Here is a 27,772-nt window from a genome sequence, read left to right as displayed (position 1 = left end):
TGTGGAGTTTGGGAGAGCTTGTGACTGCATTTAGGAAGGAGGCTGTTGACTTAAGTAAACATGTGCCACTCCAGAACAAATAGTTGAGAGTCCATTTAAATTCATTCTCCCCAGAGACCTTTTGTTGCAAATATACAAGGTTTGTGGGCTCATGGATGTGTGCAGACACACACACACACACACCCGCACAGTCTACCCGGCAACCGAAGATGGGGAGAAATCCCATCACAGTGGCGATCCAATCTCACAGAGGAGGAAACGTGAGAGGCCTGACCCTTCCATGTTCCCTGCTGAGAGGCTTATGTGGGGTGAGGGACTGGGTCAAAACAAGGCCCAGCAATCACAGACAACTGTTTTTGCCACTGAGTCTCCACCACATTCCTCAAAGCCCTGTGCACCCGCTCCACACATCCGCATCGCTGCACTTACACGGGGAAAGGAGCCTGATTTTAGAACAGCTGTGGCTTCTGAGCCTGTCGTATAGACTTTCCCAAAGGCCCTGACAGCAACAATATCAAAACTCCAGGAAAGAGTTGACTAAACAGGTCACAGTTACCTAAAGTGGCACTTGGCCAAGCCACCTGTGCCAACAGAGATCCAGGGGCTGAATGACCTCAACTGCCCCAGACCAGAACAAGGAGAAACTTTGCTGCAACAACATGACTGGGCCAGCCTCCTAGAGCCCTAGGCACAAACACAAAGGCAAGGCCCAGAAAGACACCCCAAAGCACGTTCTTACGTAGAGCCGCTGGTGTAAATGCCAAGACTCAGACCAACCTCAAGAGGAAGGTCAAGGGCCCACAGTTACTGTTCGTCTGGGAGGGAATGAGGGCTGTGGGCTGAGCATTGTTCCGAAGGTGGAATCGGACCAAGTCCTCTGTGCGCAGATGGGGGAGAGGAGCAGGGCATAAGTTTAGAGAAGGGATCAGACACTCTCCAGAGAGAGAAAGATGACAACTCCATGCAGCTGTTGGGAAAGTTTCGCGCTATTGAGCCGTTCCAGTAACTTGAGGGAATTAAGCTGTTTGGGGTAGAAGTTCTAGACAAAACTCTGAATTTAGGCTAGCTTTCAGTTACATGAGCCAAAACCTTGGTGATATTTTTGACCTCTCTCTCTCCCCTCTCTCTCTTCCCCCAAACCCCCACCCCTCCATATCCAATTTGTCAGAAAATCCTATGGCCCTGTTTTCAAAAGATATCCAAAAGCTGATTATTTCTCAGCACCCCCATTGCTGTCACCCTGGTCCGAGCCACCATCACCTCTCACCTCAGTTGCTGGAAAGACTCCTCCTGGGCTTCTGTTTCCACACGTGGTCCCTTGCAGTCCACAAAGGAGCCAGAGAGATACTTTAGAAATACGTCAGATGATGTCCCTCCTCTGCTACAAGAAACCAACGTCCTTTCACTGCCCTAAAAGATCCTGCACGCTTGGCTCCTGTGGCAGCGCTGCCTCGTCTCTGGTTTCTCTCCACCTAGCTCACGTGCTCCAGCCACGCAGCCTCCTCATCATCTTCCTGATCAGGACCACCTTTGCCTCCCGGGTTTCCTCAGGTGCAGCTCCCTCAGCCCGGGGAGCTCCTTCCCCAGATGCATTCTTGACTCATCCACCTCCTCAGCTCCTTCAGGCCTTTTCTCAAATTTCAGCTTCTCAAAAAGCTCTGCACCATCTAAAAATTGCAAATGTATACAAACCTTCTCTAAACTGCTCTATTTTTCTCACATCATCCCTTTCTAAGGTTATTTATAAACACATATATGCATATAAAATGCATTTATTATGTATATATTATGCCTTCTACCTGTCTTCTCCCAAGCTAAAATGTAAAGCTCCATGAGAACAAGGAATTTCATATTATGTGTTAATTGGTGGATCCTGTGAGCTTAGTACAATCTCTGGCATATAGATGGTTCTCAATAGGAACAGTTTAAATCAACAAAGTAATTTATGGTTTAAGAAATATATTTAATGGTCCCTTTACCAGACTGGGATCTTCCTAATGGTGGAAAAGATGCTATCCATCTATTCATATATATGTTAAACATTTATTGAGCATCTACTCTGCACTAAGCACTATGCTGAGACCTAAAATACAATGATGAACAAAACATATATGGATGGTTCTGCCTTCACAAAGCCGATAATCTGGTGACTAGAGACAGATGCTTAACAAATAACATCACAAATAAAGAGAAAGTTACAAGGGGCACAAATGAACTATTAAATCAGAATGGGAAAGATACTATGTTTGTTTTGGGTTAGGTTGGTGGCACAGGAGAGGGAAATTACTGAGGAAATTTAAGATTTATTTGTGAGAACCTGGTGGAGATCCTGGGGAAAAAAAGATTTTTTTAAAAGATAGAAAATACAGGAGTGTTGGATGGATTAAGTGAGGTTGAGGAGAATTTTGTGACAGACATGAGTTCCAAATTTCTGGTTTAAGACAATAGGTGGATATAATTGCTGTTGTATGAATTGGTGGCTGAATAATGGTCCTCCGACGAAATTCATGTCCTAATCCCTAGGACCTGTAAATGCTCTCTTATTTGGAGAAAAAAATCATCTTCGTAGATGTGATTGAGGATCTTGAGATGGGGAGGTGATCCTGAATTATCTAGGTGGAATCTAAATGCAGTCACTTGTATCCTTATAAAAAAGAGGCAGGAGGAGATTAAAACACATACACACGCAGAGGAGAAGGCTATGTAAAGACAGGGCAGAAGAAGAACCTAAGATGCTGGAAGACTGGAGTGATGCCACCCACAAGTCAAGTGTGACAATTAATTTTATGTGTCAACTTGACTGGGCCATGGAGTGCCCAGACATTTGACCAGACATTATTTTTAATGTTAGTGAAGGTGTTTCTGGTTGAGATTAACATTTAAATGAATAGACTGAGTAAAGTAGATTGCTTTCACCAAAGTGGGCAGGCCTCATTCAATCAAGTGAAGATCTAAGTTGAAGAAAAAGCCCGAGTAAGAGGGAATTTCTCCTATACGACTACATGAGCTGGAGCATTGGTCTTCTCTAGAGAGATGGTTTGATCCTATTGGTTCTGTTTCTTGGGAGAATCCTGACTAATAAACTAAAGAATGCCGGTAGCCAACAGGAGCAGTAACAGGCAAGGAACACATTCACCCCTAAGCCTCCAGAGGGAGCACAGGCCTGCCGACACCTTGATTTCAACCCAGAGGAATTGGTGTTAGATTTCTGGCCTCCAGGATTGTGAGAAAATAAATGTGTGCTGGGTTAAGTCAGCTCATTTTTAGTAATTTATTACAGAAGCCATAGGAAATTAATACAATAGGGACTATTATACAAGAAGAGTCTAAGTATGTGTGTGTGGAGGGAGTAGTATATCAAGATTCTATCTGGGGCCAGGTGTGGTGGCTAGTGCCTATAATCCCAGCACTTTGGGAGGCCAAGGCTGGTGGATTACCTGAGGCCAGCCTGGCCAACATGGCGAAACCCTATCTCCACCCAAAAATACAGAAATTAGCCAGCTGTGGTGGTGCATACCTATAATCCCAGCAACTCAGGAGGCTGAGCAGGACAATCACTTGAACCCAGGAGGCAGAGGTTGCAATGAACCAAAATTGTGCCACCACACTCCAGCCTGGCTGACAGAATGAGACTCTGTCTCAATAATAATAATAATAATAATTTAAAATAAACTTGTTAAAAACATTCCATTTGGAACATGAAATCTGAGGTGTCTAGCACACGCCTCTGGAAGGAAGGCCAAATAGGGATTTGGATATGCAGGTATGGGGCTGATGAAATGGTCTGAGCACCTGTGCTCAAAGTGCCAAAGTCCAAGGGACTGAAAAGCTGTGGGAAGTGAAGTGAGAAAGCAAGCAAGCACATGTCCTGAAGAACTCTCAACATTGGAAGATGAGGTGGAAAGGCAGCCTGAGAAAAAAACTAGGAGAACGTGAGATCTTGAAGGCCAAGGGAAGTGAGTGGTTTTGAATGACAGGGTGATCACCTCCACAACAGAATTCAATCTGGAGTAGATTTTATGATGAGGATGATGAGGAAGCAGAAACAGCCTGTGTGGGCGACTTATTCTTGAAGTTTGGCCTGGAAAGTGCATAAAGAAAGCAGATCGTTAGCTGGGCACGGTGGTGCGTGCCTGTAATCCCAGCTACTCAGGAGGCTGAGGCGGGAGAATTGCCTGAACCCAGGAGGCGGAGGTTGCGGTGAGCTGAGATCGCACCATTGCACTCCAGCCTGGGTAACAAGAGTGAAACTCCGTCTCAAAAAAAAAAAAAAAAACAAAAGAAAAAGAAAGCAGAACGTTGCTATGAATATTGGATCCAGGAAAGGCTTTTTTATTCTTATTTTCATATGGCAGAGTTTAGGGCAACTGCATATTTGGAAAATGACACCAAAACGGAAACAGTTGGAAACACAGGTGAGAGAGGGCTGCCTGCTGAAGCCTGAGAAGGCTGAAATGAAGGGTGCAGAGACCAGGTCTCAATCCTGGCTGTAGTTTAGGATCCCCTGGGGACATTTTTAAAAATCCACATGCCCAGCCTAAACCCAAGATGAATGACATCAGACTTTGTGATTTGGAACCCAGGCATCAATCAACCATTGTCAAAGCTCCTCAGGTGATTCCAGTGAGTGGTTCAGAGCACACCTGGAAGGCATGGCAGTGCATCCAGGGAGGATCAGGTGTGTGTGCAGCCACACGGATAGGAAGGTTTGAAGGTTTGGTGGGTGTAAATTAGGAAGTTCCTAACTGCAGCTTTCTATTTCCAAAATTCAAGGCAAGGTCATATACTGAGCATGTGCTGAGCATGTAATGGAAGAAGGGGAGGCTAAGGGCTGAAGAAACATAAAGAAAGATGACACAGTTCATCCTGACGGTGGGGAAGGGAAGATACCCCATCTGGAGAACTGCGGCAAGAATGCTGGGCAGACTGGGAGTTTATAGCCATACCATCCAGCCATTCATTCCCCTGACAAGTGTCAGGCAGACACCAAACTAGGGGGTGGGGCTCAAACATCAGAAAGGCATTGTCCCTGACCTCACAGATTTCGCAGTTCAATAGAGGAGGGACACATATTAACAAACAGAAGGTTCAGTTGCTACAATTGAATCAGGCACCAGAGAAATTGGAAACTCTAACCCTTGAGGGGACAGAAGTCATCTCCTCCTCGGCACATAGGGTGCTCCTGAGACATGCTCCTGGATCTCCAAGCACCTTACTGTTGTGGGAAAACAAAGGGAGACGATAACTCAGTGTTTATTCTCCAGGGATCGCTAACGCAGCCCCCAACCGTTATGACACATCACCAGCATCGTGCAGGAGAACGTCTTAGAGATGTCTACAATGGCGGCCAGGCTGAGGTCGACACGAATTTTCAGGCGGTAATCTCCAAGTGACATTCAGAAAGTGGTCACTAGGTGGCAGGGTTAACATTTGCAAACTAACTCCTGTCGCTGCACACTGTGTAGGAGTGAACCTGACAACATTCCATGCCAAAAACCCAGACTTCCAGGCCTGCCTGCAGTTTGCTGTGCCGAGGTAGCTAGCAAGAAGAGTCATCAGTCAATGATGATTTCAGGTGACTGTTTCATCTAAACTCGGTAATCCGTGTTTATTTGGTTTCACTTCTCTCCAGCTCACATGTGCCTCTTGAGCACTTGAAACGTAGACTGAGAAACTGAATATTGAATTTTATTTCATTTTAACTTGTTTGAACATTAGACACTAATACTCGATTCAGTGGCTGAAAAACTTGCAAGTGTGCCTGAATAACTTGATTATGTCAATCTACTTTTTTGGCTATGAATTTTATGAAATCTAAATACAGATCAAATATTTCCAGTGAAAATATTTGCCAAAATTGAGATGTGATGGAAATGTAAAACAAGCCCTGGATTTTGAAGATATACTATGAAGTCAGAAGGTAAACATCTCACTAATATTTCACATCAGTTATATTGGTTTTATATGATTGCAATAACATTTTGATATATTGAGTTAAATAAAATACATTCCTGAAATTAATTAATTTTTCACTTTGGGGCAGGGAGGACTGCCATGTCATTTATTAAGAGAAAGCAAAATGAAGCAAGAGCTGCTCTGGGAATACACAGGGTGATGGCACAAGAACACAATAGCTAGCGTGCCCCCAGTCCCAGAGGTCCCTGCCTGCTTCCTCCACCAGGGCCTGCCCAGGGTCTCAGGGCAGCCTCCCTACCCAGCTTGAGGCCTGGGGCTAGCAGGTGCCTTAACCCCTTGTCCTAGGTCTGAACTGCAATGGAGCTCAGTCATTCCGCATATTAGCACACCATTTTGACATCACATTTTGACCTCTCCAGAAACTACCGAACCGCAGTGCCCCACCCAGCTGTACAGGTTTCTCTGAAAACCATGGCCTAGGCTACCTCCAAATCAATTCTGGGAGTAGTTTTGACATGCCTGACTCACTTGAAGCAAACAATTTTTGTCATTTGTTCAGTTTATTGGTTCTTGACTATTTAATGTGCACATTTCAAAGTTACAAGTCAGCCTCACTTTATACAGCCAAGATATGTGTAGTTAAATTTTTAAAAATCAAGTCATCAAAAAATGCACCAGGTTTGTTACAGTTTAAAGAAATTCTACAAAAAACTCTATTCTGTGAGCACAATCTCAAATAATGTAAGTCATTTGATAAAATAATGTTTATCAGTTCTACAAATTAAAATTGTTATGGTAGATTTGCTTAAAGCAAATTAAACAATATTTAGAAGGTGGAAAGGGAATTTTAGAATTTCCTCTTTTTACTTTTTTTTGTTTGTTTGTTGTTAATTACAGGCTGCAACAGGAACTACAGTAATTATGTTCCAAAGAGAAACACTATGCTAGAATTTGAAACTAGAATGTCAGCATATCACCATGCTTGGCCATTGCTGATGGTATCTCTCTGTAAGGACTTTTTCTCTACCTTCATGTCTCTTTATGGCTGGTCTTATCATGGTATATACTTATTCAGCAATATAAACTGGATATTTTTTCTCTGGTTGAAAATCTTGAGACACACCAGTTCTTAGCTTCTTCTTTTCTTCACGGGCTTCATATCTCGCATTTCATTTGGAAAAAAAAAAAGGCAAAAAGCTAGGTGTGTCCCACCTCAGAGGTGAACTGCCTACTGTATTGGCCAATGTCAGGGCTATGGGACATGCCACATGTCAGGGGGCTGGAACCCACCATCCCTGACTTACCTCCTACCAACACATCCCAGTGTGGCTCAGCTGGCCACGAGGTCCCAGACCCTGAACTGGAATAAACTCCAAGCTGGGGTCTCAGGCAGGTTTCCTCTCTGATGGTGCTGCCTGCTAAGCTGATCAGGCATCTGAGCAACCCCAAGGACTCAGACGAGTGGGCCCCAACCAGACACTGAGGGAAGAAAACAAATGGGTGCTACCCGGGTCTTCTGGACCAAGAAAGATGATGATCCCACAGAAACAAAGTTCTGGTGAATAAGGAACAAATGGGAAGGTAAGATGATGAAAAGCCACAGCCTCAAATGAGGTTCAACAATAAAAAGGAACATAAAAGTCTGAGGGATGAAAGCTAAAAGAGGCCCAATTAAAGCAAGAACTGAATGCTGACCAACCCGGCCTTACAGGAAAAAGATTTTCAGAAAGAAAATGCAATCGAAGGGAAATAAGTGACAGGCAAAGAAACAAGTGCAACCTATGAAAATCAAAGAAAACTAATGAAAATGTGTTTCCTGAGCACGGAGGTCAGAAGGATTGAACAAGGTTTTGACCAACTCTCCGATTCTTTCTGCTATTGGGGTTGGTTTGGTTTTGTTCTTGTCAGAAATGATAGTTGTTTCCAGATCTTAGGCTAGAATTGAAAACTTGGGAAACATTCAGAGACACAGTATTTTTTATTAGTTTGAAATTAAAACTCCCAAATGTAAATTGCCCCGAGGTAGCAAATCTCAAAAACCTAAAAAATCTTACATATGTTCCAACCATGCAGAAGCTTAAAGAGAACTATTTACAATAGCTTTGATCAGTATTATTTATAAAACAGAAATCTCACGAGTCTACTTGGAGCAAGTAGCACTTTCTTCTGGGGAAGTTATTGAGGGAAAGCAAAGCATTTTGGTCCCAACTATAGCAAATTTGGTGGTTTTGGGCACTTATTGGAAGGACCCAAACTCTGCTTTAAAACAGATAGAAACTGGTATGTGAGATCCAAGTCATCTCTAGAAAGATGTTTAGAAAACGTATAAATGTTCAGATATTGCCATAATAAAAGCCCTCTGCAGAATCTTAACCGTTTACTTCTAGTTCTCAAGCTCCTCCCCAAGCCCCTTCATCTTCTATCCAGGACACTCACAGGCAGGCTGACTGCTGGAGCTCTTAAGTGATTGGCGAGAGCCTCCCTCACAGGAGGAAGAAGGGGCAATAAGCAGAGATTTAGTATGCAGATCTGGCAAGCCACCTTAATTAGCTTCTTCACATGTACAAACATTCCCTCGCAGCCCTAGTTAACATCAGTAGTCATCATGTGCCCTAATTCAGAGACTCTGTATCAACAATAAATTGGGCCTGGGGCAGCCTCCACCTGCCCTGTCATTAAAGAGTCCTGTTTACAGTGGCCTTTGTAGTCACTCCATCTCCTTAGCACTGGAAAGTCACTACAGTTTGCAGTGTTTACTTTGGTGGTCAACAGCCATAGGCACTCAGTGGTCCTGGCAGTAGCTCAGAGCCCATAGATTCTGTGCAATTAAGAAAATACATCTGCAAGAAGCGAGGAGTGGCCCACAGGCTTGGGGACCAAGTCAGCATGTCCTTGGCATTTACTAAGTCCAGATGTCTTTATCTTCTGGGCAGGAAGTCAGAGCCTGTCCAGATGGCATCTTGATTGCTTTTGGCCCAGCTGATTAAATTTCTAAGTCTGACATCTCTTCCAAATACCCTCTCCATCCTATGAAATGTGGTTGTCAGACAAATGCCAGAAAGAATCCCCACAGAGGACCGCAAACTGGGAGGGCCTGAATGCAAACCTGAGTGCCTGAGAAGTCCGCGCTGAACACATTTCCTGCCATATGGCTGGGGTTCTGGGATTCTTTCCACTACAAGCAAGGGGATTTCTTGAGAAGCAGTATGGTGGGGGACAAGAGTGAGTCTGGGATTAGAGAGAGTTAGGAGTCCTGGAACTTCCACTTTCCGACCTGTGACCTTGTGTGTATTTCCGACCTTGGTGTACTCATCTATAGATTTGGAATAAAAATATGACCTACATCAACGAGTTGTTCTGAAATTATATGTGATAATGGACATCAAGTGTTTACAAGAGAACCTGGCATATAGTATGTATTCCCTACACACATTTAATTTTTGCTCTTACTTTTACTTTGCCTCCTGAGGAGCTGCTCCTTAAAATCACAAACTGAATATGGATAAGGTATCAGCCTGGTCACTCACAGATGCTTTATGCCAGAAATAACACATAATTCTTGCCAAGCATGGTGGTTCATGCCCATAATCCCAGCTACTCAGGAGGCCAAGGCAGGAGGATCACTTGAGGCCAGGAGTTCACGACCAGCCTGGGCAACACAGCGAGAACTCCGCCTCTAAAAAGTTTTTTAATTATTATTTTTGTAATTTTTTTTTTTTTTTTAGAGACAGAAGCTCACTCTGTCACTCAGGCTGGAGTGCGGTGGTGCGATCTCAGCTCACTGTAGCCTCGACTCTCCGGGCTCACGCAATCCTCTCGCTTCAGCCCCCCAAGTAGCTGGGACCACAAACATGCACCTCTGCGCTTGGCAAATTTTTGTATTTTTTGCCTGACATAAGACAGGATGTGAAAAATGTTCCTGAAGGGCTAAAAGTAAATAATAACATAAGTAAGTTGAATAATAATGTGAGAAATCTCAACTCTTGGGAGTGTTAGACTCATTGATTGTTCATTTACATTCTTAATGAAAAAAAGACAGGGTTGGATTAGATTATTTAAAAATTTATTTTTAGCTTAAAATTTCTGATTGTAATGCACCACTATTGAAACTACTTTATTTCAGAGTTGAGAGTTTATCTCAGAATCCCAATTCCCAGCCCTATACTCACTCTAGTCTCTGTATCTCAGTTCCTGTTAATATTACATTCATTTACAGTTTGAGGGAAAAACCCTAAGGATGCCTTTAACATTTCTGCCTTAAAAAATGCATCAGATGAAAGAGAAGCTAGTGAGTGGTACTGATGTTATGGTTAATTGAAAATTAAAGCTTGACAAATATTCTAATATGCTACATATATTTTCAGAACTATATACATGTAACTGGATGACCACAAAAAATAGTGAAACCGAGATTTGGGGAAATGTTCCAGCACCAGATAGTTTTCAAGTTGCTATAATGAAGACCCAGAGAATGAATATTTCCAATATCACTTATCTCGAAAAGAGGTAAGTCCTGGGGCAGGGTGTGCAAACGTCTTTGGATCAGACAAGTAAAGACCTCCCCTTCCCCTGAGTATGGAAGCCAAGAAGATTTGGGCTCAGAGGCACGAAAGGACTTAGACAGCTCACCTCTGTGACAAAAACTTCTCTATGTGATGTGAGGATACTGTGCCTGCGCTGTTGCTCTTGGTGGCATTGGCAGCAGTGCCAACAACAGTGCAGAGAGGGCTGGGTGTGGAGGCTCATGCCTGTAATATGAGCACTTTGGGAGGCCGAGGCAGGCAGATCACCTGAGGTCAGGAGTTTAAACCAACCTGGCCAACATGGTGAAACCCCATGGTAAAAATACAAAAAAAAAAAATAGCTGGATGTGGTGGCGGGCACCTGTAATCCCAGCTACTTGGGAGGCTGAGGCAGGATAATTGCTTGAACCTGGGACATGGAGGTTGCAGTGAGCTGAGATCATGCTGTTGCACTCCAGCCTGGGCAACAAGAGCAAAATAAAAAAAAAATGCAGAGAAATAGCTCTGAATGAGGGTCAGCATCCCAAGGCTGTCCAGCTTCGAAAGTACACAGCTGAGCTTGAAATTGAAGGTCAAATTGAAGGGGACCAGAACGTAACACCCCAAAACACACCACTTTGATGTGTTGATTATTTTGACCTGGAGGTAATTAAGAAATTACAGATGCAGGAGGGGCTTCCTGGTCTCTCCATTTTTACCTAAAAATAGGACATAAATTTCCCATGAGACAGCTACCCTTCCTGTACTAGGAATAAGAGAATGTTCTTCTCACTGGAGACAAAGAGTCAAAACAGACCTTGCTTAACCCTTGCCTTTCATTAGTTTCCCCCATACATTTCCCAGTCACTTTCCCATAATTCACTGCTCCTAGCTTAAATTCCTTTTCTTTATCTTGTCACAACTCCACAATTGATTGCTCTTTGTTAAAATGGTACGTAAGCCTCTGGGTCTAACCACCGCTTTGGGATCTTCCCATCTTTCTAGGAAGCCCTTGTGCCACATAAAAATATTACAATCAAATAAAATTATTATGCTTTATCTCCTTTTAATCTGTCTTTTGCCAGTTCAATTGACAGGCCCCAGTCTGAGAACCAAAGAAGGTAGAGAAAAAGGCTTTCTTCCGCTATAAAACCAAGCCAGACTTGAGGAGAGCCTGGTCTCCTCTCAAATTGTGAGAAGGGCATCGGCATCACTTGCTCTGTCTGGCCTGGTGGCCTCATAAGTATCATCAACCACAGAGACAGAAGCATAAACAGCATGACAAGAAAGCAGGAGTAGAGAAACAGAGGGCTCCATTCTGGTGCACTCATGAAGCAGCACAGCAATAACCCTCAGAGAGAGGTGGGCTTGACTTTGGGCCTTTATGGCTCTGAACCTTGGATTATAATAATTTGATTTTTCAAAAAAACAGGCCGGACACGGTGGCTTATGCCTGTAATCCCAGCACTTTGGGAGGCCAAGGCAGGTGGATCACCTGAGGTCAGGAGTTTGAGACCATCTTGGCCAATATAGGGGATCCCATATCTACCAAAAATACAAAAATTAGCCGGGCATGGTGGCGCACACCTGTAATCCCAGCTACTCAGGAGGCGAGGCAGGAGAATCACTTGAACCTGGGAGGTGAGGTTGCAGTGAGCCAATATTGCACCAATGCACTCCAGCCTGGGTGACAGAGCGAGACTTCATCTGAAAATAATAATAATAAAATAAAATAAACATATTGAGAACTATAACAATAAAGAGTAAAATTGACTACACAATATTTAAAATATTCATGTAAAATTTTAGAAGCAAATAAATTTAACCATCTAGAGGCAGGAATGTAGGAAAGCAGGCTTGAAGAAAAAGCAGAACTACAACTAAACGTACAGAGGGTAAAAATATAGGTCAGTTTAATACCGACTGGTGTCCATAAGATATAACATAAATTACTTGTTTTAATTATCTAATAAAATTATTTTAAAAACATCTAGTTTTTGGCTAAATTTAGATCACAAAAGCATATTTTGGTTTGCACATCCTTGAAAGAAAGTAAGTTAGTCTTTTGAGGTAAATTTCCTTTGAGTTATCACCAGGAAAGAGATTGAAGAGCCAAATAAGGTATCCTAGGACCCCAGACCACTCCCAGATTATAAATACATGGCAACAAAAAAGTGAACGCATGGGCCTCACCAGACAGGAAATTCGGTAGTTCTATGGGGTCACCCATGGGGAGACAGCTAACCACAGGGGACAAACTGCATGCAAATGTAGTAGAATAAAAGACAGCACACCAACAAAAACAATGATTCGGGATTTGTATATAAATATATGTTAATATCTAATATAAGGGTGCTTGAACTTTTGAAAACTTCCGGGGTCCAGAGTCTATTGTTTCCTCACTGACATGGATGCTGGTCAGTAGAAATAAATACGTTTCTGGTGTGTTTTCTCATGTTCTCTTCTCCCTCTCCATATCTCCGCAAGAACTGGTTCTCAGCATGGGGGTTGGCAATTTTATCCCTCAATGGCATTGTGAGTCAACTGGGAGTACAGAAATCATGGTGCCCATTACTCAGCCAAACTTCTCTCTGTAATTTTTGTTTGCCAAGAAGATGTGAGACAAATCAAGGGTAACTCAATATTATTGGCTCAAGCCAAAAATTCTATTACAAAAGTAAATTGGAAATCATACTTTTGAAATAAAGTAATGGAGCTTTAAATAAAGAAGTACCTTGTTGATAAGCTAGTTCAACTCCATCATTTTGCAGATAAGCAAACTGAGACTCAGAGAGACTGCCCCAGTGACACACACAGTGAGTGGCAAAGCTAGGATTAAAATTCAAGTCAGTGCTTGCCTTGGGCAATTGAGAAAACATTTAGATAAACAGTCTGCTAGAGGTTGCAATGCATTAATTTATGGCATAGTTTGAGGAACTAGAGATTTTTAACCTAGAAAGGGAAAAATTCAGGAACGTGGTAGCTATTTCCAAATACTTGAAGGTAGAAAAGGCCTTGAACTTCCTCTGTTAGCCAAAGGAGACTTTAACAGTGCAGTGTAAGATAAAACCTTTTGAACAACCAAAATTGGCCAAAACCATTGGGGGGTGAGGAATGATCAGTTTTCTGTCACCTGAGGCATTTCAGAATAGACTGAAAAATAACTCAGTATGTTTTTGTCTACAGAGAGGGGTGAATTAAGGGGTGTGTAGGAGAGAATTCAGGCATGAAAATCATTTGGATCAGGTGACCTGTAAGAGGATGTGATTCTTTATATCCAAATTCTGGGACCAAATAAGAGTTTCGTTCTTGCCTCTAAACTCTAAAACCTATCTTCTCATCTGTTTGTAATAGTTTAAATTTTAATCTATTTCATATTTCAGAGTATTATGCCCTGAATATGTGATTTGAATGCTGTGGCAGAAGGTCACTCATATTCATTCATTTTCTTTTACTCTTATATACTTGCAGTAAGTCTTTTGAATTCATTATACAAACGCATGCAAATCATATGCAAATGATGTAGCCTCAGAAAATGACAAAATCTGATGGCCTTAACTGAGCCATCAGACCTTTCTTTAAGAAGGAAAGGTTAAGAAGGAAAGTAATATGCCTTTCAGCATCTCTGGGGCAGGAGACAATTTCCTGAGTGATATTTACATGACATCAGAATTTATTACTCAGTCTTTGCCTCACATTCTGCATATTTATCTGGGACTTTAAGGTAAGGAAAGCATTTTCACAGATAGGATCTTATTTGATCCTCATAATTACCCGGTGATGTAGGCAGAACACGATTGCTTATTCTTGTTTTTCAGATGGGAAAACAGACTAAGTGAAATGACTTGCCCAAGGTCACTCAGTTGGCAAGCAAGGATCTCAGGTCTAGCACTAAACCCTTCCCAGTCCTCAGCTTCCCATTGCACACTGACGGACATCTTCTTTGAAGCAAGGTGATCTGTCATTGGTTGGGGTTTGCTTAGACTGTGTCTGGCTGATGGCATCTTCAGAGATTATTTTGTTGATGAAGATGGCATTTTAAGAGTGACTGGGAAAAGCCCAAATGTGTGCAGCAGCCCCAGCAGAGTGCCAAGTACATATTTCCTCCAATCCCCTCTGCTTTTTGGCATCTTCTCTGAAATCTCCAAATGAACATCATTCTTCACCTCATCTACTCTTCAGCTCCTTCCAGAGGCAAAATCCTTTCTTAAACCATGAAGAGTAGTAGCACAGTCTCTGCAGTGAGGTTTTCTGGGTCTGAAGCCCTAGACCACCACTTTCTAATTGTGTGCCTTGGAGAGGTCATTTAATTTCTCTAAGCATCAGTTTCTACATCTGTAAAATGAGAGAAATAATATCTCTTTTATAGAATATGTGGAAATATTTGAAGATAGGGAAATGCAGCAAAAAACAAAAATTAAACCTGACCCAGTGTCTGACACATAGTAAGGACTCGATAAATGGCAGATACTATAGTCATTTTATTCATCATAGTAATACAGTAGTGGTGATGGTGGCGGTAGTAGTAGTACCCGAGTCATTGTGAACTCTGATACTGAGAACTGGGTTCTTGGAAATGGAGTGGGAGCACAGTAACACCAAATATATCCTGTATTCCAGAGGGTTGGAGAACAGATAAAACAGGTAGCTAAATGCAGCCTATTGAGGAATGTTTGATCTTTGACTTTCTTTAATCATTGCCACATCTTGCTCCATGATAAGGGTAATTTGAATCCTGCTTCAAAACTATTTCTAGGAAGAAACAGAGCCAAGGCTGGCATCCCTAACTCTGCTGTCCCCTAGCCAGATTGCTCTGTCTATAGCAGTGTCTCCTCCTTCCCCAGGCCAGGTTAGGAAGGAACCAGAGGGGAGTTCACCCCAACTGCTTTAACAAGCCTGAACCACCAGGTCAAGAGATGAAGTCATCTTCCTCCTACACAAAGACTAGAGGTGGGGATGGCCAAGGTGGGGATGGCCAAGGTGGCCAAGGCAGCAGCTGAGGCTCAAGGAGCAGATACACTCTCAAGCCTGCTCCCTCCTGCTCCAGCTCCCAGCTCAGCAGGTGCCATGAAGGGCTCAGTTCTTTAATCTGCCCCTACAGAGTGCTCTGCCCTTCCAATGTTCTCCAACGCCTCTTCTACTCACTCACCTAGGACAACTAAGAAAGTGATCTCCTTGGTGGGCAGAGCTTCCATAGCCTCTCTCAGGGAAAAGGACCAGAAGCTGTTGGAGTTGGCCAAATGCTTGGAGTTGGCATAAAGTCAATTGGAACCATCACAATAAAAGTCTGTGCGATCAGCCTAAAGGGACTGCACAACTGATTCATGCTCAGTGGCAGGAAATGCACTGGGCCATTCTGGGCTGGGACCTCAGTTATTTTTGGCAAAGATGGGTGGTATGCAAAAGGGACTTCCTTTTTTTTTTTGAAGCACAGAGTCACAGAATGCTGAGCAGTCAACAGTATTTCTTGCTCCAAGATCACCCTTCTGACTACCTCTCTGGCTGCCAAATTGCCAGCGCCTTCATAGTTTGATAGCTTCAGGGCCTTCATAGTTTCTCAGCTCCAAGCATTAGGTAAACCCAACACGCTGGGACTGTACTGGTCCTACGATGGCTTTTGACTGCAGCTGCTTATTTTTAGTGGTGCTGTTTTCTGCCAGCTGTAAAGTCATCACTTCCTTGGATCAGATGTGCATTGAGGTGAGTCCAAACTGTTTGTCTTTATCCAGATTAAACCGTCTGAAAATTTTGAGATTTAGCATGCAGTCCAATCCGAGCTTTGGCATTTCAATATCCACTGTCTTTAAAAAGGAAATTAGGTATATATATTTTGTTATTATTGTGAGAAAGAAGCCAAAGAGCTCAGCCAGGAGATCATCTGGTGGCATCTTAATAGGAAGCAATGAGATTTTTTTCTCTTTTTCAAACAATTCCCCTCAAATAATCCCAAGTGGGTCATAAGATATCAACAGGGTCTCTGTGCACAAAGCAGACCCCTAAAACTGACTCAGCCTGGGGGAGCTGTTGGTTTAACATCCCCACTCTCACATGGCGCTATCCCAATGAGTCCTTTGGTCTCCTGGCTCTCAGGGTGAGAATTAGTAAAGACAAGCCTGTGCCAGGTTTTAGAGCATTGAAAAGATCATTCTGAATGAGTCTGGCTTTCTCCTCGACTTGGACAGCCCTCCATCTGTTTTACTAACCCACAGGAGTAAAAACTGAGAATATAGCCAAATTACACCTTCTGTTTTGGACTATAACAATATTTATCAACCTGTGGGAAGTTCTTGGAGGGGGTGAAGAGAAAGGAGAAGGGCCTCCGTCTCTTGCCATCCTCTAAAATGCCTCAAACTTCCTCTTGCTTTCTCTGATCCCACAAGTGTTCAATACCACGTGGCCTGTCAGGCAAAGGCTGCATACAGGAGGGACAATGGGTCTTGGTGGCTGCAAGTCTGGGTTGGGGTTAAGAGTAAGAGCCAGGAGTAGCCAGATGTGGAGTTGCCCTGGGGCAGTATTAGAAGGAGGCCAGAAGGATAAGGAAGAGCAGAGCAAAGCCAGCGCTGGGGTAAGGCTCAGAGTTGGGTGAGCAGAGACCTGTTGGTCTGACATTAGGAATCAGCAGCAGGCCAAGAGGAGGCACCATGCCCATGAGAAATAAAAGCTGGGAAGGCATGTGTTGGTTTGCTTGGGCTGTCATAACAAATGCCACAGACTGGGCTGGACGTGGTGGTTCACGCCCGTAATCCCAACATTTTGGGAGGCCAAGGTGGATGGATGGCTTGAGACCAGGAGTTCAAGATCAGCCTGGGCAACATGGTGAAAACCCAGCTCTACTAAAAATACAAATATTAGCTGGGTGTGGTGGCATATGCCTGTAATCCCAACTATTCAGGAGGCTAAGGCAGGAGAATCACTCAAACCCAGGAGGTAGAGGTTGTAGTGAGCTATGAATGTGCCACTGCACTCCAGCCTAGGTGACAGAGCAAGACTCCATCTCAGAACAAACAAACAAACAAAAAATATAGCAAAAAACAAACAACAACAAAAAACAATTACCACAGACTGGGTAGCTTCAACAAGAGAAATAGATTGTCTCACCATTCTGGAGGCTGCAATTTCAAGATCAAGGTGTTGGCAGAGTTTGCTTCTTCTGTGCCCTCACTCCTTGGCCTGCAGATGGCCATCTTCTCTCTGTGTCCTATCATGGCCTTTCCTCTGTGCATGAGTGTCCCTGGTGTCTTCTTGTGTGTCCAAATTTCCTCATCTTTTAAGGAATCCAGTCAGATCGGATTAAGGCCCACCTATATGACCTCAGCTTATTTTAATGACCTATTTAAAGGTCCTATCTCTAAATACAGTCACATTCTGAGGTCCTGGGGGTTAGGACTTCAACATATGAATTTGGTGGTGGGGGAGAGAAAATTCAGCCCATAACAAAAGGGGAAGAGTGAGAAGTTTTTATCAGCCCCAGAAGGCTGTCCTCTCATCCTTCAGGTTGGAAGGTCTGTAATTGCCCAACGAGGTCTTCCTGCCCACTGCACAGACAAAATCAATCCGCCGAGACTACGGCATTGCAGTAAAGAAAGTTTCAATGATGTGAGACTGGCCACACCAGGTGGAAGACAGAGTTATTACTCAAGTCAGTCACTCCAAAGTCTTGGAGATTAGGGGTTTTCAAGATAGTTTGGTGGGCAGGGAACACGGGAATGGCAAATGTTGACTGGTTGGGGATGAAGTCATAAGGTTTTGGAAGATGGTTCTCATGTCCACCTCTGGGTGGGGCCACAGGATGGGTTGAGTCAGGAGTCTGGGTAGGGTTAGTCTGAAAGATCTCAAAAAAAATTCTTAGGTTCTATAATAGTGATGTTATCTATAGAAGTAATTAGGGAAGTCACAAATCTTGTGACCTCTAGTCACATGACTCCTGAACAGTAAGAAGTAACTATGCCAATATCTTAGCAGAATTCAAGCCCCTCTTATAATCCTAACTTGGTAGCCTTTCATTAGCTTTATAAAGGTGCTTTCATTTTAAGAAGGGCTATTATCCTTGCTTTAAGGTTAAACTATAAATATGTCCCAAAGTGAGCTTGATCTACACCCAAGAACGACCAAGGAGAGATTGGAGGTTAGAAGTAAGATGGAGTCAACTATGTCATATTTCTCTGTCATAATTTTGCAAAGGTGGTTTCAGGTCAATGTCATACAGACATGTGGGAGGCATGACAAGTGGGTAGGAATGAGGACACCATCCCCTTAGTGATCAGGGACATAGGTTATCACCTCCTAGTGAGAGCCTCTGATGGGGTAATATCCCCATTTAATTCCAGCTCATTGGAAAGCAGGCTGTTTTAAATGCCCCACTCTTACACACCTACAACTTTAACTCTGAAATCCTTGCATCAGCGGGAGGCCCCCTAGTCCTTTGGCTGCCTGTTCTGGGGTCTTCGGTGCTATTCATGTCTCAGGAGTGGTGCTCAGTGTTCTAGGGTCTGCAGGCCTGGCCCTGTGTGGTAGCAAAGGTTTTCCTTTTTGGATAAGCCAGATGAAACTGAACCCTTCCGTAACAACAACCTTGCTGCAGCTGTCCCTCTGAAAGAAGTTTGATTTTAAATGACCTTGTGAGCTATTCAATTAGCATTGGATCTGTATTTTCTTTTGTTTCATCCATCATGTGTGAGTTCTCAAGAGCAAGATCTAAGGCTGTTTACAGAGCCCTTGCTACTCTGTGGATACTAGGGAGGGAGCTGGAGGATGCAAAGACAAATGGAACTCATTCCTGACAGTCTGGAACTTCCAGGCTGCTGGCAAGGGATAAAAGGAAGGGTGGTTAAGAAAATAAACTCTCGCCTTTGACTTAAGGGTTTGGTCCTTTTTCAAGTGTAAATCACCCCCAACTTTACCCACCCTTCCCCGCTGGTTTCCTTTCCTCTTTTCTTCTTCCCCCTTCAGCTCATGCATAGTGCCTGCACGTTCATGTGACCACCATTACCCTATTAAGCCTGTGAACAAAAGTTCTCTGAAGAGGAATTTGAGGAAGGAGACTTTATTCCAATGAACAGTTTGCAAACTGGGGAGACTGCAGCTTTTGGCACATAGCCTTTGGAGGTGCATTCCAGAGAACAAATACGGAATTTGGCTTCTATATAGAGAGGTTTCCCACTCAGGTTCCCAATCAGATTCATTTATGCAACAGAAGCATTCAAACTTGCTTAGTTCTGATTGGTTGGTGCAGCTGAGCCCTGACTGGTTGATAAAGCAGAGCCTTGACTGGTTTGTTCAGGTGAGAGTTGAAAGTTCCAAAATTAAACAGAGATGAGGGTTTTCAGAAACTCAGAGTACACATGTGACCTCTAGTCAGCAACTGGCTGCTTGGCTCTATTTAAAATTTAGGCCCAGTTAGCCAGTTGGGATCTGATAGAGTTTGGAGCTGTGTCCCAGGCCAGATCTCATATTGAATTGTAATCCCTAAGGCTGGAGGTGGGGCTTGGTGGGAGGTGTGTTGGGGCAGCTTCCTCACGGCTTGGTGCTGTCTTGGTGATAATGAGTTCTCCTGAGATCTGGTCATTGAAAAGAGTGGCACTTCCCCTGTCATTCTCTCTCCTGCTTTCACCATGCAGTGTGCCTGCCTCCTCCCCCTCTGCCTTCTGCCATGATTGCAAGAGTCCCAAGTCCTCCCCGAAGCCAAGCAGATGCCAGCACTGTGCTTCCTGTAGAGCCTGCGAAGAAGTGAGCCAATTAGACCTCTTTCCTTTATAAATTACCCAGTGTTGAGTATTTCTTTATAACGGTGCAAAAAAGGCATAACAGAGGATTCAATCTGAAGGACTGGCTGGCTCTTTCAGTTCGCATTTGTTTGTAAGCCCTAGCCTAAAAATAAGGTTTTTGTTTTGAGCTTAATAAACTTTTTGTCGAAATAAAACATACATACAGAGAAGTTCACAAGTCATAGGTATGCAGTTAAATGAGTTTTCACCATGTGAACACATCCATGTTACCAGCACACAGATCAAGAGGTAGAAAATTCTCAGCACCTCAGAAGCCCTCCTCATGCCTGCTCCTTGTCGTTAGCCCCTGAAAGCATCCAGTATTCTAGCTTCCATCACCAGAAACTAGTTTTTCCTGGTCTTGAACTTTATGTACATGGGACCATACAGTGTGTACTCTTTTGTGTCTGGCTTCTTTTCTGGTTCAACATTAAATTTGTGAGACTTATTTGTGTTTGCAGCAATCATTTGTTCATTTTTAATGCTGAATGTTACTCTGATGTATCAGTGAGCCACCATTGATTTATTCATTCTACTGCCAATGAGCATTTGTGATGTTTCCAATGTTTTGGCTATTATGAATGATGCTGCTTTGGACATTCTTGTCTATATCATTAGTAAACAGATGTACAAATATTTATTAGGTATATATCTAGGAGTGGGTTTATTTGATCATGGGTAAACATATGTTTAAACTTTAATAGATATTGCCAGTTTTGTAAAGTGTTAGTATCAGTTTATACTCAGCGGCAATGTACATAAGTTCTAATTGCTCCAAAAACTCACTAACATTTTGTATTGTTTGCTTTTAAAATGTTAGCCATGCTGATAAGTGGGTATTGGTATTTCACTGGGAGTTAATTTGTATTTTCCTGGTGAACAACTAAATTGAGTACCTTTTTGTACTTTAATCAGTCATTTGCATATTCTTTCTTGTGTGTGTGAAATGCCTGTTGAAGTGTTTTGCTAATTTTCAATTGGGTTGCCTTTTTTTATTCATTTGTAGGAGTTCTTTATGTAATGTGGATATAAGTCCTTCATCAGATTGCAAATACCTTCTCTCACTCTGTGGCTTGCCTTTCCACTATCCTAGTGGTGTCCTTTGCTGAACCAAAGTTCTTAATTTTAATAAACCTCAACTTACTATTTTTTTCTGTATTTTTTTGCCTACCTCAAGGGTTTGATATTATCCCATGTTTCTTCTAGAAGCTTTACTGTTTGTATTTATTTTCTATTTCTAGGTTTCACATTTAGATCCATCTAAATTGTTTTTGTTTTTTGCATACAAGTAGGAGTCAAAATTAGTTTTTAAATAAAACGTTTTGTTTGGAAAAATTTTCAAACCTACCTACAGGTTCTAAGAGGATTATGTAGTCTACGTAGATTCTTCCATTGTCAAATGCTACGTTTTCTCTCTCTTTCTGTTTCTCTCTCTGCGAATGTTTGTGTTCCTGTATATGTGTGACTTAAGCAAAAATATTAGGACCCATATCAAGTCTTTGGAAGCTGACAAATATGCAAAGAGTAGCTGGAATTCAGTGTTCTGTGATTTGAATTGTGGCATCATTTTAGATGCACTCTTGAAATAGTTATTTGTGAATGTGGGCATGCCTCCCCTTTTCAAGTGAGCTCAGCTTGGCCATCCTTTTCTCTCCATACTATGATAGAAGAGAGTCCTTCAGTCCCTAGGTGTGGGATAAAGGGGGACTGGTTAGCAGAGCTCTTTTTTGGGAAGGAAACCCAAGTTGATAAGACACAAGGCCTTCCCAATATCTTTCGATAATGATGTAAGGTTGTGATGATCCAGTTAAACACTAAATTTTCTTGTTTAGTGCTGACACACATTATCACATTAATCCTCACAGTAAACTTGCAAGGTGAAGTTACTAACCTCAATCTGCAGTTGAGGAAAAGGGAGTCTCAGAGAACACGGCTTGGTGGTTGAGAGCTAGGATTTGAACCCAAGCAGTCTGACTTTACAGACAAACAGAAAATAAAGTGCATGCAACTGGAATGCCCTTTGCCTGGAGGAATAAGATTGACAACAAAGTTATAGGGATGTGCTCTCTAGGGAGTGTTTGCTTTGTTTTCAGAGAGTAATTGTTGCTGTGGGATTTGGCTCAGTCAAAATTGCTCTATCTCGGATGGAGGCATGATTAATGAGGAGGGGTTGGAGGTCAGTGTCCCAGACTCTTCGTGCATGGGGGGCTGGCTGCTGCATGTGTCAAGTGCAGATGAGAAATCCGAAAAGGTGAGAATAAGCACTTGAGTGAAATTCAAAGAGTTCTAAATTAGAAAATGTTTCAACACTTGCAAGGAGGGAAAATACAGTGGGATGAGAGGGAGTTAGACATACAGCAGAAAGGAGAAAAATAAGAGCCTGATTGAAAAAATGCAAATGAATACCTAGAGGGAAAAAGGATTGCAAATACAGATGTAGCTCTGGGAGGCATAGCTCTGAGACAGAGCTAGAGACAAAATGGATGACACAGGTCCCAGTGCACAGTGGGTCCCAGTGCAAATGCCCCTTGACTTAGAATAGTGACGGGAATGAGGTAATTGTCATAAATACCAAGTGACCTTGCCGCAGCTCTGCCGTCTGCGTGAGTTCACACCAAGAAGTCCAGTCTGCAGTGGAGCCAGCAGAAGCAGAGAAGTGCAAAGGGGAGTTTGGAAATTGACCACATTTCTAGACTTCTCTAGGAAGAGAAGGCTGGGTTTATAGGAAATGGTCATGTGGAGATCAGAGAAACTGCAACGGCTGTGGTTACCTGCCTGGAAAAAGCAAAAGCAGCATGTGGTCCTCGCGGTGGCCATGCTATCTGCTTGGGCCCAGTGTTTCTTTGCATCCTGTCCTTTCACTCTCTGTTGCATTACCATTCTGCTGTTCTGGAAGCCTGGGTATCAGAACTCATGCTCAAAAAAGTTTGATTTCAATCTTGATAGGGAAAATGACACACCCTTATTAATGCAATATTACTACCAAAAATATCTAACCAGAGTCAAATCATGAGACACATACAAACCCATTACTTGGGACATTCTGCACAATATGAGCCTGTATTCTTCAAAAAATATTCGTGACTGAAAGACAATGAAAAGCTGAGGAACGGTCTCAGATTAAAGGAGTCAAAGGAGATATGACAACTAAATGCAATGTGTGATCCTGAATTGGAAAAACAAAAATTACTGTAAAGAACAATAATGGGACAATTGGCAAAATCTGGATATAGACAGTATGTTGGATAAGAACGTTGTATCAATGTTAAACATCCTGAATTTCATAATGGCACTGCAGTCCTATAATATCCTTGTTTTTAGGATATATAAACTGAAGTGTTTAGGGCTTAAAGGTCATGATGTCGGTAGTGTACTCTCAATCCAAAAAAATGTGAATAATAGTGTGTGTGTGTGCGTGCATGTGTGTAAAAAATTACAATAGACTGAAAACAATCTAATGCTTCCTAGATGATTCCAGAGCATGTGGTGATTTGGTGTCTCTATCATCGTGGCCATTTTGATGATACAATTGTGATTATAGAAACTGTAAGGGAAGGGCCACGTGGATGTTGAGTCCTAGACAGTCTCTAAAATGTGTTTGGTTTCTAAATTCTTTTATCAGCTGCATTTCTTGTCACTTGCTTCTTTTTCCTAGAAATCAAAGGCAGAGGATCTATGGCCATTTACACCTAACTAGAGATGATTCAATATTATGGCCAGACTCATGGTGGCATTCCTGATACTCCTTGGTAGCGTCATCCACTCATTCTGTTTTTCACTGGGTTGAAACCAAGCTACTTTATTTACCTTCTTTCTATTTTCAAGGAACTCACTCAGGCCACTGGCTTAGTAGCGCTCCTCCTGTATTCTCAATCTTCTGCATCACATTAGTGCAGTAAAGTGCTTAGGAAAGCACACAAGAGGCTCAGGCACAGAATAATTTAGGTGTCATGGGCACTTATATATTCAGGAGAAGCAGGGAATTGACAGCATTGAGCCTTTTGCTGTAGGGCCAGAATAGAATGAGAAAATTGAGGAAGTCCCTTTTCTCCAACCGTATGTGACATCAGTTATGCCAAAGGAGACCAGAACATACAAATGTCTCCTCCAAGCTAATCAGCACCTTTGCAACTATGGGGGCAGCAGCTGCACATGCATATTCTCTCTGGGTCGTCCATATTCATGGGCACTGAGGGTACGTCTGGCAACACGTGGTTTTTTTCCCCACCAGTCAGCTAAATCTAAGTTTTAAATGCAAAGTATGCATTTCAAGGACATTATGTGGATTTGTGGCAGTGCCTGGAGGACTTTGGGTCTATAAAATGAAGAATAAATTACAAGGAAATATAAATAAAGCATTTTCATCAGTGACAGTTATAATGTTGTCACAATATCAAGGAAAACTGGGACTTTCTGTATATGAGCATGTTTTGCAGCTACAAAAAAGTGCGTCGCTAAGCAGAAATTAGAGTGAAAGAAAATGAGGTTACAGTGGTGACATCTCAAAAGCCTTCTGCTTCAGAGCAAAGCAGGATGTGTGCAGTTCTGTTTCCCACTAAGCAGAACTGTTTGCATCTCAGCATGAGAAAAGCTGCTGATCTGGAGTTTAACAGAATAGATCTTTTCCAGGCCAGGGAAGTCTTAGTGGGGCATCTAGTGAGCCCCTGTGTGTCAGGGAAAGGCAGGAGCTGGAAGGTTGGATGAACTCACCTGAAGCCTGAGATGATCTGAGAGCAGGCCCAAGGTCTGGGATGTCAGTGTTCTTGTGCCTCCAAGGCACTGTCTTACTCAGTTTCCTGCTGCTATAACAGAATGCCACAGGCTGGGTAATTTGTATAGAAAAGTCATTTATTTACCATAGTTGGGAGATGGGAAGCCCAAGAATATGGGTCTGGTATCCGGTGAGGGTCTTCTTGCTGTGTGATTCCATGGAAGAAGGTATAAGCAAGCACACAGACAGAGGAAATGGAGGCCTAACTCACCCTTTTATCAGGAGTCCAGTCCCATGATAACTAACACACTCTGCAATAATAGCATTAATTCATTCATGAGGGTGGAGTCTTCATGATCCCATCACCTCCCAAAAGCCTCATCTCTTACTATTACAATGGCAATTAAGTTTTCAGCACATGAACTTTGGAGGACATATTCAAAGCATAGCAAGAACTTTCCCTGGAGATCATTTATATCTTCACAAGGAGACTCTGAAGGCAAGATATACTCCATCAGACTTTCATACCTGCCCTGTTAGACCTTCCCATCTGCCCCCTCTAATCTTTATCCTAAAGCATTACCAGATATATAATGACCCCACAGTTCTATAGGCTTCTAAACAACCACTTCCCATTTTTACCTACTTATTTCGACATATAACTTGTGTAAAGACATGATTGGCAGGCTTCAGAATCCATGACCACGCTGGGGCACAGGATAAGGAAGTTCTCTGTACTTACGTTCAGGGTTGTGCCCAAAAGCCTATGGTCTGGTATCAGCAGCCTACAAATCCAGAGATCTAAAATGAATTCATACTTCAAGACTGCAAGGCCTCAGGTGTGTGCCACTCTGCTAGTTTTTAAGCATTGTGTTAAGAAAAAAAGTTAACCTATACAAAAATAGTAGCAAAGAACCTCAATATTTGACAATGATCAGCATTTTGCCTACTCACTTCATCTCTACAATCCTCTCCTCCTTTTTTGCCAAAGTATTTTAAAGCCAATTCCAAACATCATGCTGTTTTATTCCTAAATATTTAAACATGCATCTCAAAAGAAAAAGAACATTTCTTTTACATAATCACGAGCCCACTATCATTAACATAATCCAGACTTCCTTAATATCACCGAATTCTTTCCTCATTCAAAGTTCCCTGACAGTCTATAAAAAGTCTTTTTGAACTACTTTATTTGGATCAGAATCTAAATGAGGGCTACTCTATTATTTGATGGTTATGCCTCTTAAGTAGTTTTACATTTGTGTCTTTTTTTAAAAAAATTATACTTTAAGTTTTGGAGTCCATGTGCAGAATGTGTGGGTTTGTACATAGGTATACACATGCCATGGAGGTTTGCTGCACCCTCAATCTGTCATCTGCTTTAGGTATTTCTCCTAATGCTATCCCTTCCCTAGCCCTCCACCCCTCAATTGGCCCAGTGTGTGATGTTCCCCTCCCTGTGTCCATGTGTTCTCATTGTTCAACTCCCACTTATGAGTGAGAACATGTGGTGTTTGGTTTCCTGTTCCTGTGTTAGTTTGCTGAGAATCATGGTTTCCAGCTTCATCCACATCCCTGCAAAGGACATGAACTCATCCTTTTTTATGGCTGCATAGTATTCCATGGTGTATATGTGGCACATTTTCTTTATCCAGTCTATCATTGATGGGTTGGTTCCAAGTCTTACCTCTGTGTCTTTTAACAAGCACTATCTCCTCTCTCATTCTCTCTCTCTCGCTCATCGTCTCTCTTTCTCTGTCACTCTCTCTCTCTCACACACACACACACACACACACACACACACTGATAAAACAAAGTCAGTTGTTCTGTAGAATGTCCCACGTTCTGCATTTGGTGGATTGCTACCTTGCGGTGTTATTTAACTTAAATCCACCATATCACTTTGAGATGTGAAGTTAAACCTGAAATCTTGATGAGTTTCAAGTTTAATTTTTTTTTTTGGCAAGAATACTTCATAGACAATGCATACCTCACATTGTACCACATCAGAAAGTATATAATATTTGATTATCTTATTTTGGTGATGTTTATCTAAGGTCGATTTGTTTGTTTCAAACTGAAATTAAACATTTCCATTCAACCAAAATCAAAACTGTAAAACAAAGTGCATTCAGAGAAGTCTCACATCTATCCCTGCTCCTCTATCTGGTCTCTTCCCTCTTCTTAAAGGCAATCAGTTTTTGAGTTTTTGCATGGCTTGTTTTAACAAATATAAGAAAATTCACGCATGACTTTCTTACACAAAAGGCACACTCTGTACAGTATCCTACATACCGTATGCTATATACACCATGTATAGTGTTCTGCACTTCGCTTTTTTCACCTTGAAATAGATCCTGGATATAACTCCATATCAATATATGAAGATTTTTTTCAGCTTCAGAGAATTTCATTTTGTGAATGTACTATGTTTTAAGTAGTCCTATATTGATTAATAATCTGGTTATTGTCAATCTTGTTATTACAAAAAAGTACTATAGTTAATCATGTGCATACATCATCTTGTTTTTGGCAAGTGTCTATTTGGTAAAGATCACTAGAAGTATGATTGCTGCTTGGAAGGTAAAACATATAATTTTGCTAGATAGTCAATCAAATTATTAAGTCTAATGTTTATTTACCTTGTTTCTCCCACCAGAAAGAAGCCAACAAAACATATAACTGTGAAAATTTAGGTCTCAGTGAAATCCCTGATACTCTACCAAACACAACAGAATTTCTGGAATTTGGCTTTAATTTTTTGCCTACACTTCACAATAGAACCTTCGAGAGACTCATGAATCTTACCTTTTTGGATTTAACTAGGTATGTATCTGAGTTATTTAATATAAGATGTTTTACTTAAATAAAAATACAGT

General features: G+C 42.2%; 1 protein-coding gene across 2 annotated transcripts in view; it reads left to right on the top strand.

Moving 5' to 3' along the window:
• The first annotated feature begins 15,850 nt into the window (after positions 1 to 15,850).
• Positions 15,851 to 27,772, top strand: part of CD180 (CD180 molecule) — a 23,896-nt gene continuing 11,974 nt past the window's right edge. For both annotated transcript variants that reach the window (XR_001108932.3, XM_012462245.2), the window contains exons 1-2: positions 15,851 to 16,118; positions 27,553 to 27,719. Coding sequence is in view for 1 of the 2 variants with exons in the window: in XM_012462245.2 (XP_012317668.2) it covers positions 16,029 to 16,118; positions 27,553 to 27,719 (257 nt within the window). In the remaining variant the exon portion in view is untranslated. The remainder of the gene's footprint in view (positions 16,119 to 27,552; positions 27,720 to 27,772) is intronic.

The sequence above is a fragment of the Aotus nancymaae genome, unplaced genomic scaffold (genome assembly GCF_030222135.1).
Source record: "Aotus nancymaae isolate 86718 unplaced genomic scaffold, 86718_ANA_hifiasm-v0.15.2.pri h1tg000014l, whole genome shotgun sequence".
Lineage (NCBI taxonomy): Eukaryota > Metazoa > Chordata > Mammalia > Primates > Aotidae > Aotus > Aotus nancymaae.
This window is presented reverse-complemented; position numbering and strand designations above follow the sequence as displayed.